We start from the raw sequence: 13,973 nt of genomic DNA, 5'->3' as shown, positions 1-13,973 counted from the left end.
CACCCACATGAGGATGAAATCATTAGAAATCTTCAAAGTCACAGTACCTGGCAGGTTAGTGAACCAGGTTGGCTGTGAGAGAAGCTGGAACCAGGGGAAGGGAAGCATTCTCTCTGGGGTTTGTGAACACTATACCAAGCCAAGAGAAAGGTGGCATTCTCTTGGCACTTTGAAGAAGCTGAATCAAAACCAGGGGAAAGGAATCATCCTCCTTGGTGTTTGCGAACACTAGATCGAGCCAAGAGAAGGGAGGCATTCTCTTGGCCCTTTGAAGAAGCTGAAGAGAAACCAGGGGAAGGGAGTCACTCCTCCTGGTGTTTGGGAACATTTTGGAAAGCCAAGAGAAGGGAGTTCTCTTGGCATTGTGAGGGCCCAGCAACCTTTTGGCACAAGGTTGCACATCATTTTTAAGTTTGTTTTTGCAACATTTAAACTTTGTTATACGACCTGAAAAATAACTTTTAAACCCACGCCCAGAAGAAAGATATTTTTTTAACCAAAGAAAATCACTTTGCACCTTAGTTTAAGTTCCTAGTGTAAGGGCTGGAAATAGGTATGACACGATGTTGGACTTTTTTCTTTGAACATCCTGACAGACTCCTTAGATTATTCTTTGAGGCAAAGAAACCCCTCTCATTATTAGGCATAGTTAGGTTTTCTCCCAAACCTCATTTCTTTAATAAATGTTCAGAGCAATAAACATGTCACCATTATGCCAATCTCTTACTTTGACACCCTTACACTATGTAAGGTGTGCCGAGCCCTCCCATTTTCATGGCGTCGCCTAGGCCAACTAAAATTAAATAGGGACAGTGGAAGAAGGATGTCTTGCATTATGTAAGGGCAGCATGTGGAAATATCTTATGGACAGAAAGGTATCCCTCCTTTTGCACTTTCTTGGGCTATAAGGGCCAACACATTTTTGAAACATTACTGGAATTGGGGATGTGGCAGATACTGATGCATATTGGTGAAGAGGATGGGAACAGCGAGTTAGGAAGGAAGGGTGATGTGTTATATCGTACCCAGTGGGGTGGATGGAATGTAAGGAGTGGAGTGTGAGGTTGTTGTGCTGTGAAGCGAGGGTTCCAGAGAGTCAGTTGGCCACTGGGAGCAGGGTGTTGTAAACTGAGGGATTCTGTGCAGTGACCTATCTGCCATTAAAGACGTTTGTACATGTCTACAGTGTCGAAGTGGCTTGATAATAAGACCCAAGCTACTCCACACCGATGACGCCCAATGAGGCCGAAACATGTCTGGGGATGCTTGTTGTCTGGTGCAGAAGGGATGTCACCAAGCAGTTCTGGCTGTACTGCCCCTTTTCGGGTCGGAACAAGCCTGATTAGCATATAGTCTTTCCCCTTTTGTAGTGGCTTGGCAAGCAAAGAACGATAGTCTTGAGGGTTGCCCAGAGCAATGGCAGAGGCTAAGTTTAATTCTAAACCTTCCATCCATCATCTCTTGTTTTGCTAACTTCCCACACGGGTCAAGAGACACATTTCTATATGAAGACACATCCTCATTGTTATTTCTTGTGGGGAGATCCGGGTTTTGCATTCATTTTGGCTTCCTACATGTATAAAGTCCTCAAATAAACACGTTTAACTGAGACTATGTGATCTTGGATTTGTTCTTGATTCCAGGTATCATACATGTCAACATGTAAATCTTTGCTCTAGTAGATTAGTTCTTAAAGGTGATGAGGCATTTATTGTAACCTAGCATCTCAGTTACTGTCGCCCTGTTAGCTCAGAGGTGGGTATCGGATCCCTTAAAGATCTTCTCACATCATTTGTACTCATTTCCTGGGATTATGGTGTAGCCAATCCTTGAATCATTAAACCCTCTGAGGGATATGCCATCTATTTTAATGTTGGAGAGGGATTTTCTTTTCATGTTCTGATGTGCAAACCTTATTGACAGAACTAAACCTTCCTTCTTGTTGGAAATGGCACCATTGTGTGAAGTTCGCCGATCACTGCAACTTGCTTAAGAAAGTTTGCCTTGCATGCTCTGGAGGGGAGACAGTTACAATTGCACTTGAAGTATGCCTTGTCTCTTGCTGTGTGTGATGGTGTGAATGGCGAATGCACCAATGGCACACCCTGGTCCCTTCATGGTTGAAACTTTGTTTCCCTGCATACTTCAGCCTTTTTAACCATCAATTCATTGTGACACACTCGTTTCTGACACTTGTTTCTGAGCTGCAGAGCTGTTTCTTCTGCTGCTCTTTGAATGGTTATATTTTCTTTGTGACATGGTCAGGGTCATGACCACATCAGGGTCAGGGACGCCGCTCAACATGAAGCAGAAGGCCTACCATTGTTTTCATTAGAGATAGTCCCATACCAAAAATGTGATAAGGAAGTTGTGAGCGCCCCAGTCCCTGCCCCCCTACATGTGCCATACTTGTATAAAGTTGTACCACTGTCAAACCAATGCCTACCAAAACCTATAGGGGGCAGAATTCTTTGTGTTTCATTGCAAGACTACTAGACCCAGAAGGCCATGCAGCAACTTAAAGTCACTGGGATCTGCAGAATGGAGCTGCCAGCTTTGCGAGGGATTCAAGAACAGGGACGTCGGTCAACCGGCACCTCAAAACAACAAAAGGGTCTCCCTGCATCTGTGTGATAGCAGCCCAACAACCGAGCCCTGTGCAAGAAACACAATGGGTCGGGGCTAAATGAGGATTTTATAAACTACAAGTGTTGTGGCCCAACACTGGAGGAAGAGTAAGCCCAGATTGGCCCAACGAGTCAGATGAGCAAGGTAACCAATGGAAGGAGAGGGAAAAATCAGGGGTATAAGAACCCTGCAATGGCAAAGAGCAAGGGGTCTTCAGGTGACGTTAGGCTGAGTGGAAGTGAAGCAAGAGACCAGGCGGAGGAAGTTCAGTGGTGCAAAGTGTTTCAGAGATTGTGTGTGAGCTTGTTGCAGGTGGGATAGTGGTACCTGAATGGGAGAGCGAGGCTGTGAATACCCTATAACTAGTCTATACCCATCTCTTCTCAAACAGTCTAATAAGAATGTTTATTAGACTATGTGAGAGGAGATGAGTATAGACTAGGAGATGGATTGAGAGTGAAAGGAGTATATGAGAGTAGAATGGAGAGAAGTGGAGATGGGAGGGCATGGATGAGGAGAGAGGAAAAGAGAAGGAGGGGACAGAAGAGCAGAGTGAGTGTGTACATAGGTGGGAGCAGGATGACAACTGGAGGAGCGGTACAGCACGAGAGAAGGGGGAAGAGAGTAGAATAGACTGTGAGGAACTCATGGTGGCAACAAGTAAGACAGACACAAGTGATCACAGTTCAAGGGTGTTTATTGAACAATTAATGCTGTATGCAGGTTGGAAAAGTGCCTAATCTAAACCTAAGATGGGAGCAACCGTCAAACCATCAAATGAAAACTAAGTCAGCCCTAGTGGCATCGTACCATAAATAAAAGGGCCTATACTAAGAAACCTACTTCCAAATCTCACAACTAATACAAAAAGGGGTGTGGGACAGTTCAAGAAAAGAAAGAAGTGTTCTCCAATAATGTCAGGATGCAGTATCCTGGGTCTCCCTTCCATACGTTTTGGACACAAGATAAGATGGGAGTGGGGCACAGTATAGTCTCAGGCTTCTCCAGCATGAGACGACAATTCCCATGGCAGCTCTCAGGACAGTCTCTCTGGCTTTTGTAGCACAAGATGATAGTTCAGCTTTTAACGCTCTAGCTTTTAGTTATTAGGGCTGTCGATGCCAGGTCTTGTTTCCCTTGAAAGTCTCTTGCCTTTGAGGACCTGATGTGTTCAAACAACAAAACAAATGTTCCTTTAACAAATGAAAGTTGCTTTCCAATGTTCGCTGGGTGTCCCCCTCTTCTGGGCGCTGAACCTTCTCAATTGCATTCCAAAATATATCACAGTTCCTTTATCAATCAACTTTGGGTGACAACTTCACCCCTAGAACTCCCTCTGTCAGCCTCGGACCCCTCTTGATTTTAACGGGATTCAATTTTCTTGGTTTCTCAATGTTCACTTTTACTGTGGGATTCACTTCCCTTTCTCTCACTGTGCTTGTAGATCCAAGTCTTTTGATTGTACTGGGATTTTGCTTGACCCTCTGTATGAACACTGATCTTTTCTGCTGGCCCTCCTACGGCCTTCTGCTATCTGTAGTTTCTCTCCTATGGGGCTCAGATGGTGCCGGTTTCCCTCTGCAGCTGGTCTCCCCGTCACACTTTTTACAGTTCATTCAAAGTTCATCAGCTTTGGTTCACAACTTGCCACTTTGCGATTCTCACTAAACACAGCCTGGTTCATATCGGTTCTCCCCTCGACTCACCGGTTGTGATGAACAAATGGGCTTTTAGCTTCTCTGGAGTCAAGGCCATTACCACAGGAACAGGAGCTTCCCTCACTCCTGCTTATTGGCATAGGCTTGCCCCGTGTATCGTTGACATCTGCTGTAGGACACGTGTGCTATTGTTCGCGGTCTTAGACTCTCTTCCACAAAGTTTCTGCAGGCTTGGGACAGAAAGGGCAAAGTCATTTCTCCCCCCTCCACCCCCTCAATTCCTGCCGCTTTCTCCTTCTCTTGAACTGCCGTGTGGTAGCTGTCTCGTTGTGCTGTCTGCTGTACTGGCCTTGCTCGTACTGTGCTCTCTGGCTCCACCTTTTATCCCTGTGGGGAAAGGAAAGGGCCGTCAGGTGTGTGTGGTTCAAGTTAATTGCCTGACTTTGCCTGACCGTTCTGTCGGGACATGTAAGGTACAAAGTTCTATTACAAGACGTAAACCAGCGTTCATGTCGGAAAAGGAAGGGGTTGAAGCATCGGAAAAAGCGGTTGGTAGAGTTTCCAAACATCCTACAGAGTTGGAAGGGAAAGAGGTGATACATGGAATTATAGCCTTCGTATTTGGGTATGGAGTGCTCTCGGAAGGGTAGGTTCTGGAGGGTTTGTTAAATGGACGCGAATGACCGGGATGGAGAACAGAACATAAGGGATGGTGGGAACAGTAGTATTCTGTAATAGTAGGTTGGGATTTTGGAAGATGACAATCAAGGGACGGATTGGTAGGGTTTGCGTTGTAAACTGGAATAGCTGGGACCATGAAATAAACAAGATGGATTGTGGGAATCGTAGTGTTTTATCTGATCAGGTTGGGGATGCAGAAAATAATAAGCAGAGGGATGGGAGGGAGAAGGATGGGTGTTATTCGAATTGAGACCGGTGAAATAAGGATTCTGGGAGTTATGCTTTTTGGGTGTAAAAGGGTTTGGGACCTTTGAGGATTGTTTGCACCCAAAGGGGTTGCTGAATGTGGGCCGAGAGATCTAATGGGAAGAAGGGGGGGCATAGGTGGAACAGCACAAGCTTCTCAGGGATCTCACTCATCTTCTCCCCTGGTAACATACCGCGTCTCACCTGGGGCATTCCCCTGAGCATAACCCTGGGGAACCCTATCCAGGTGATCCTCCCTCGCTCATCCACCCCCAGGGTTGGGATCTGAGAGCGCCAGCCCACCCCGGGCCACCTGAATAAGGGTTTCCCGAGGTCTACTTGGGAGAATACCCTCAGGTTTTGCACAGTAGTTATATCAGGGAGAGGAGTATGTTTGACACTGGCCCCTCAAAAATAATATTTCCTGTTGAGAAATCTGGAGAGTGTTTTTTTTTTTTAACACTGAAGCCTAATTGGCACCCCCTAATGTACCTATGCAACTGTCGAAAATTGATTTTCATTGGTGCCATTCTATCTCGTGATTGAAGGAGGGGCTGAGAGGGAGTGGTACTCTGAATTGTTGTTGCATGCTCACCTTGATTGTTGGGTCGATTTTTTGTGTTTCATTTAGATCCCCACTGTTGAGCGGAATCCATGACACAAATAGCTCAGAAAAAATGCTTGCCAATATTATTTATTTCAGGATATTAGGTAATATTCCTTATATTATGCAATTTGTGTGTGTGTGTATATTCAATGGTTGCCATTCTCCACCCCTTTGAGCTGCAAAGTTCTACGGATGCACAAATTAGTTTCTGCACAATGTATTGGAGTAACTTGACCAGGGAACACGACAAAAAGATAGACAGCTGTAGCTTTATAAAGTGATTAAGAACTGTGTCATGAGTCAGTAGTTGTCCAGTTGTTATTTCCGATCATTTCTCAGCAATAAATGGCAGTTTTGATTAAGAATATTCTCTGTATAAATGACAATACATTACCATGCCATGTATTGCTTATGTATTTGGGAACGTGTGTTTTACTATGTACCAATTCATCTCATTATCTCCACTTTTCCACATAGAACCACTGAAAAGGATTAGCTCATTTAATACACTATCCTTTTCAGTAATATTAGCACACCTCACAGCTTCTGATTTTGTTTTAATGTAGCCACCACCCACACTGTGAAAAGCCTCCCATCCCTATAGGCTGAATGGCAATATACTTACGCTCAATGCTGCCACCCATCCCCTTAAGCACCGCGAGGCGGCCTGTGCTCTCCAGCAGGTTCTGTACTTCTTCCGCAGTCAGCGTTGTCTCTACCAGAACACTTTCAGAGTCTAGGCTGACTTGCACTGCTTGAACACCTACGCGAGAGATGAATGATCAATTAGTAAAGATGTTTCCAACACTCAGCTTGGCCTATTTCTCAGGGCTTCCAATTTTAAACAGAAGATAATACTGAGTCTACAAGTCTACATCATCACTTAAGGTTCATTATGCTTCCGCTAGCTGATTCAACGCATCAGAGGAACGAACTTGATATGCAATCTCCAGACTGGTACTGCAACCCTGGCTGTCTGAAAACCAATAAGGACTTCCAAATTTAACAGTTCAGCCTAATGGCACCTCGGTAGAGCCGGGTTGGCCCGATTCTAAAATTAAAGAACGTTCATCGCAAATGTGATGTTTTAACATATGCAGTTCAAATCCCTGGTGCAGTTCGCTTTGGCAAATTATATTTCTAGGACATTGCAAGGAAGAGTTAGAGACTGAAAAATAGGGCATGCCTATGATAAGCTATTCTGTTATACTGTAGAGAGTGCCTCACAGTCTACCTCAAATTCTTTGTAAAAAATGGTACAGCAAAAATGCACTTTACCAATGTTTTGTTTTAACTATTTTCTTTATAGCAAGCTTACACTGCTGACTCTATTTAAACATAGTGTATGGATGTATGTCATTTATTCCTAATCTGCATGTTCTGCACTACATAATGATTACATGGATTGGCATGTATGCACAATGGAGGGTTTTATTCATGCAATGCGAGATTTGCTTATTGCTTGTCATCTTCTCCAATGCAACAGAAAGGCTAATAACAGAGCACTGCCAGTGGTTAAGATTAATTCAAAACCTTCCAACCTTGGTTCTAGAATTATACAGCCATACCAGCACACTGTAACTGCACTTAAAGATTCCAACAGTGAACTACAAAAAACTGTTGAACACATTTTCAAGCAACCAACCAAGTTTTGCCCACATTTGGGGAGTTTAAAATGTTAGTAAAATGTCTCTGCTATGCAACAACAGGCTCAATTCAAGCCACCTACCTCGTGGGGTAAAAGATGGAATATGACATGATCATATACGTACCCCCCTTACCCTACTATTGTATGACGGTATATTCTGTTTGTCATTACGCCATGTTTAAACCACTGTCTCTGTCCTGTAGATGGTACACTGCTCTGCGCATGTCACCCTTAAAACAGCGCTTCGCACACCACTTAAGAATGCTCGCTTGTTTGCTTAGCTAATAAACTGTTCATCAATCCACCAAAATTGTGAGTGGTCGTTATTTCCCAATATACTCGGGAGCCCAGACATGATTCCTATGCCCATGTTTCACCCCCAAAGGTAAGGCAAAGATGGCTTCCAGGGAGGACGTTGCACTCTACAGGAAAGAATGGGGCTCAGGTACACACAAACAGGTATACTGATCAGACCCTCGAGCCCGGATCATGATGGAAAATAACCCTAGGCAAGTCTATGCCATTGGGGATGACTACCTTCACATCTGGCTATGGTATTGGGTGTCCAGGGGTCGCCGGTGCAGAGGTGGTTAAGTTCGACAGCTGGGTCTGGCAATTTGGCAGCTACAGTCTCTTTCAGCGACCTCAGAGTTCTCACAGGCTGTAGTTGGGCTGAAGATGAAGGACTACTACTTCGGATTCCACAACAATGGGGGATTACCAGGATCCAACAGTCCGGAAGTGAAGTCGTGTCACAGCAAAAGGGTCTGCGGGTACGACAACCAACAACGAATGACTCAGGTTGCAGGAGTACTCCTCTTCTCAGCAGAGGGCCAAAGCATCAGGGCTTTAATTTCCAGATTCTAGGATGAGGATACACAGAAGAGTCACAGCAAAGATCTGTGCGAGTTCCAGGCAAAGGAAGAGTCCCTAATTCACATGATGTGATGCAGCTCCAGGCCCAGGACTCCTCTGAAATCCAGGAGGACAGCCAGAGCAATGCAGGATTCAGAACCGGTTAGGCCTACCAGTTCAAGGGAGGAAGGCACCTTGGAAGGACTCCCCTATTAAAGAAAGAGCAGAGCTAAGTTTGTGGTGGTTGGCTGAGAGAGGGGTTTTGCAGCAACAGCTTCCAGCATCTCTATGTGGCCTCCTTTGCTTCAGATTGTTCGTTCCAGTAGTTGGTGTGCTCAATGGGTCCAAAACCCCTCCTGATATACAGAGGTCCACCTATCAGGGGACCTTTAACATTCAAATCCTGAGTGGTTTTCCAATTATGGATAGCCAGAAAAGATAAAGTCATCTAATTTGGGAAGTGAATTGGGACGGACTGCAGATCCACACTCGGACCAAACCAATTTTAAACACATCCAGGCCACTTCCCGGGGATGTGGCCAGAGAACAAAGAGAATTATCACATATGGCAATTTCCTACTCCTGCCAGGAATGAAGATGGCTAACAGCGGTGAGCCAAAAGACAGGGCTTAACCAATTAAGCTTAGCATTTTTGCCAACTGGAGTGGGTCCTTGACCCTGGTTGGAAGACCTTGTTTCCTCCCACCAGGGACTACGACGAAGAACAACAACCTGGATGCACTCCCCAGGCTGTTATGGGCCCTGGCCCTTGTTGGCAGACCTAGTTTCTTACCAGCAGGTACTGCAACGAAAAAGACGAGACTGGATGCATTTCCAAGCTCCGGTGTTACATACAGACTTGGTTTACTCGCCCGCCAAGTATTGCATGTACTGTCCATCAGTCATCTTTATATGGTTGCGGGTCCTAGACTCACCCTACTAACTTTAGTTTCCCACTCTGTAGGCTCGGTTCACTCTCCTGCCAAGCCTTAGTACAAGCCCATGTCCAATCAACCGTTTCTCCCATGGTCGCAGGATCCCAGACCCTCTTTTTTCAACCTCTCAGCTCATGCCACCACCTCCTTTAGCTTTCTGTGCCTCTCTGGTCACCCACATACCTTATTGTGTGGTCTGCTCGGATGTCAGCTACCCCGGGGCAGATGGGCTCTGTCAAGGGGCTCCGGTGGCGTTCGGGAGACTCTCGCTCTGCAGCAGCTCCACAGTCTTTTCGGCGTTCCGGGACACGCAGTTCCTTACCTGCGCACCCCCAGGTGTTGGGGATGCCCTAGGTTTCAGCCCGCCTTCTGGCCATGAGATACTCACGTTCACGTTCGTTCTCTCTCTCGCTGTTCCTCCAGGTAGAGCTTGACACTTCGTCAAGTCCTCCTTTACTTTTAATCGGCTGTTGAGAACCACTAAAATGCACAACGTGGTTCTGGTAAGTATTCTGTACTGGTCCGCGCCTCCTCCTCGTCCCAGTACTGAGTGAGGCATGATGTTGTAACCAATTAGAGATCTTCCTTGTCTCAGTACTCTCTACCTTTTGCTGGGCTACAAAAGTACATGGTATATGATGGTATAGGTGGAGAGGGAAGAGGTGAAGGAGAGGTGGGGTTATGGTAGGGAAGGGGTCTAGGGCCAGGTGACTGGTGGGGATACCGCATTCTCCCACTATGGTCGTCACTGGTCCCAAAGGGGGTTTCCCCTCCCATGAGATCCACCCACTGAGTACCACCCCCATGCAGGCTATCGTATAGCGGCCTCACCACCTAGCATGGGAAGGAGCTCCCCCCTTCAGAAGCAGTGACGACATCCTGTGATTCATCACAAAAGTTAGACTGCAAGACCACAGTTGGGCATGAGAGGGGCAGGAAAAGCAGATCAATGCAACCCATTCGTCACAACTAAGAAAACGACAATAGCGTTGCATGTGACGAGGTCAGTAATCTGACCTTGCCAAGAAGGGCTGGGAACCCCTCTCTGCATGCGGTGGAAGCCAGATCCAGTCCTACCCTAGAGAAGGAATGTGGCAGTTGGGACGAATGTGGCCGCCTGTGCTCTACCAACGTGCCTGCATGTATCTGAACAGTGCCACTATGAATCACCACATACCTCCTCAACAAAATGATGACCAGTCTCTTTCTTGTCATTTCAGACAGCAAAGATCTGGGCAGACCGCAAGCATGATAACCCACCAGATCTTCCAGGCAGACTACTCCAGTCGACAGATCGCTTCGACCAGCAGAAAGAGAGCAGCGCTAAGCAGAGCAGGAAAGAACCCTAAAGGCATATTGCGTGCCCTTAAAGTACACCACTGTATGCCGCGCACCAGCAGCTGCAATGGAGCTCCACAACACAGACCATTACCAACTTGCCACAGAGTGGCTCCCTGAAAACCATGGAGACATTCTATTACTTAACATGAACTTAGCCAGGGCGCAACAGCTGACATGAACTGGGACACTGTCCAATGCAGGCCGTCACTATCCCAGCACTGCATAGCCGTGTGGCAAAGCCTTTAAGATAGCTCAGCGGGTTGAGCACTCGCTGCTGCAATCTGAGCGTGATCTGCAGGTCACAGGTTCGAATCCCGGCAAGGCCAACTCAGCCTTTCATCCCTCCGAGGTCGATAAATGAATACCAATTTCGGTTGGGTGATATTGTATGTAAATATGTGCTCAGTAATGCGCTTTGGATAAAAGGCGCTATATAAATAGCATAGCATTATCATTATCATTAAAAAGGGGTAGGGCCTAGTTCCCTTTTTTTGTATTATGGCATTTGCAACACTTCCCAGGTGGGGAAGACAGGGCGAGATTGACCAGGTAAGAAGATCAAATGGAAAAAGATGGGGTTCAATAAACAGGAAGGTGTGGGTCGTTTAGGTAAGGTCAGATGAGAAGGAGGTGGCAGGCCAAAAGACCAGCGGGAGGGAGGACAGTGGACTGGAGTGTGGAGGCGTTTTGGGAAAAGGAACAAAGTTACTTACCTGTAACTGTTGTTCTCCAGCATGGGTCTGGCATGGATTCACATGCTCATGAATATTCCCCGTCGTCAGGCTGGGAATCCTCGGTAAAGAAAAAATCAGTATCAGTTTTGTTTCTGATCTGTCTTTCGTAGTAGTAACCAATCACTGATCTCTGCGTCATACTGACCACAGCCAATGACTGCCCTCTACCTAAGCCCCGCCTCTGGCAGCCATCTTCAGATTTGGTAGCACGTGAAGTGGCAGTATGACCAAGTGAAGAGCCGTAGAGGGGAAGGAGGGAGGGTTCGCATGTGAATCCATGCCAGACCCATGCTGGAGAACAACAGTTACAGGTAAGTAACTTGTTCCTTCTCCAGCATGGGGTCTGGCATGGATTCACATGCTCATGAATATAAGATTAAATAGCAGTACACACATGCACAACCACGGGAGGTGGCAAAAGGCTCAACATTAAGCATTACATAAACTCAACATTAAGCATCTCTTACCTCCTCACCAGGCTCACCTTAAGCGAACAGGTTGCGCAGCACTGCTTGGCCGACCCTGGACTCCTCCCTGGAATCCCGATCGACGCAGTAGAATCCCGTGAAGGTGTGCGTCGACCTCCACGTAGCAGCCCTGCAGATGTCCAGCAGGGGCACACCAGATAAGAACGCCGTAGTAGCAGCAATCGTTCTGGTCGAATGGGCTCACGGACGGCCTGGCAGCGGTCGGTTAGCCAACCGGTGACAGTGCATGATGCAGCCGGAGAGCCATCTGGAAATAGAAGACTTTGAGAGAGCCTTCCCTTGGTTCACAGGTCCAAAGTTCACAAACAGCTGTGATGTCCTCCGGAAACTCTTCGTGCGGTCCACGTAGAACTTCAGCGCTCTAGCCACATCCAGCGAGTGCAAAGTCCTCTCGGCCGGCGACGAAGGAGACGGGAAGAAAACAGGTAACACCAAGGGCTCGTTAAGATGGAAGTCCGACGGCACCTTGGGCATAAAGTAGGGGTGCGTCCTAAGCACCACCCTCGAGGCATGGAAAGTCAAGTACGGTGCTTTGCAGGATAGGGCCTGGATCTCTCCCACTCGTCGTGCGGAGGTAATGGCCACCAGGAACGCAGTCTTCCACGACACAAACTTCATAGGTGCGGAGTGCATCGGCTCGAATGGGGGCCCCATGAGCCTGGTCAGCACCACGTTAAGTTCCCACGCCGGGCCGGGGCCTTCACCAGCGGGAACGACCGGAACAGTCCTTTCATAAACTCTTTTACCAGTCGATGGGACCACAGTAACGTCCGTCCTGTGGTTCTGGTATATCTGGAGATCGCCGCCAGATGAATCTTAATGGAGGCATGGGCTAGCCCAGCCTTTGCCAGCGATAGCAGGTACGGCAGCACTTGAGGGGCCGTAATCCGTAGGGGGTTGATCTTCTGTGCTCGGCACCAGATAGAGAACCTCTTCCACTTATGACCGTAGCATTTGAGAGCAGAGGACGCCCTGGCCTTTGCAAGAACCTCTCTGCAATCGGCCGGTATATCGTAGCCTCCAAACTCTAGCGCTGCAGGAGCCAAGCCTGCAGGTTCAGCGAAGGCGGGTCTTGGTGGAAGATGGCGCTTCCTTCTCTGGAGAGAAGGTCCGTGTCCGCCGATAGCTTGATGGGAGGGGACGTTGACAAGTCCAGAAGGTCCGGGAACCAGATCTGCCTCGGCCACGCCGGTGCAAAGAGGATCATCCTGCACCGGGACCTCTTGAGCTGGCTGATGAGTCGAAGCAGCAACGGCAACGGAGGGAATGCATACAGGTATAGGCCGTCCCAGGGGAACGAGAACGCATCGCCCATGCTTCTCGGCTGGGGAAACCTGCTGGCGAACCTCTTGCACTTCGAGTTCGTCGCTGTTGCGAACAGGTCGATTTGGGGTTTGCCCCATCGTCGGAAGAGTTGATACACCTGATCCTGGCGCAGTTCCCACTCGTGACACGCGCGCAGCTCCCTGCTGAGCGAGTCGGCAATGGTGTTGCTTTCTCCTGCCAGGTGGAAGGGATCCAGGACCATCCCCTGGGCGACCGCCCAGTGCCACAGATCCTGTGCCTCCTTGGATAGGGCTGGGGATCTGGTGCCTCCCTGCTTTCGTATGTAAAACATTGTCGTGGTGTTGTCCATGAAGATCCGCACCACCTTGCCCTTGAGCGACGGGAGGAACGATTTGAGAGCCCAGAACACGGCTCGGAGTTCCAGGACGTTGACGTGCAGGAGCCTCTCCTCCGGGAGCCAGAGGCCTCTTGCGTGGAGATCTCCGGTGTGGGTGCCCCATCCTTCCAGGAAGGCGTCCGTCGTCACCATCTCCTGGTACGCCGGCGTCTGAAAGTTCTTGCCCGCCGTGAGGTGCGCTCGAACGCCCCACCACTGAATAGCCCGCCGGAACGCCTCGTTGAGGGGGACTCTGTCTTCGAAGGTGCCCGTCGCCTGTATCCAACGGGCGTCGAGAAATTCTTGAAGAGGGCGCATCCGTAGTCTGCAGAGGCGCACCAGGCAGATGCAAGAGGACATCATCCCCAGGAGGGACTTGATGGACCTCACCCTGGCCACGTCCGTGGCTAGCAGGCGCTGCAATTTGCCTAGAATGGTCTTCGTCCGTTCTTCCGACAGGGCCGCCAGGCGCCTCACTGTATCGAGCTT

At 48.2% G+C, this 13,973-nt stretch overlaps 1 protein-coding gene across 6 annotated transcripts in view; it reads right to left on the bottom strand.

Moving 5' to 3' along the window:
• Positions 1 to 13,973, bottom strand: part of CCS (copper chaperone for superoxide dismutase) — a 928,930-nt gene that overhangs the window by 436,657 nt on the left and 478,300 nt on the right. For all 6 annotated transcript variants that reach the window (XM_069644778.1, XM_069644780.1, XM_069644782.1 and 3 more), the window contains one exon: positions 6,446 to 6,583. In XM_069644778.1, the coding sequence (XP_069500879.1) occupies positions 6,446 to 6,583 (138 nt within the window). The remainder of the gene's footprint in view (positions 1 to 6,445; positions 6,584 to 13,973) is intronic.

The sequence above is a fragment of the Ambystoma mexicanum genome, chromosome 2p (genome assembly GCF_040938575.1).
Source record: "Ambystoma mexicanum isolate Mex_15411 chromosome 2p, UKY_AmexF1_1, whole genome shotgun sequence".
NCBI lineage: Eukaryota > Metazoa > Chordata > Amphibia > Caudata > Ambystomatidae > Ambystoma > Ambystoma mexicanum.
Note: the sequence above shows the minus strand (reverse complement) of the source record. Positions and strands in the feature narration are given on the sequence as shown.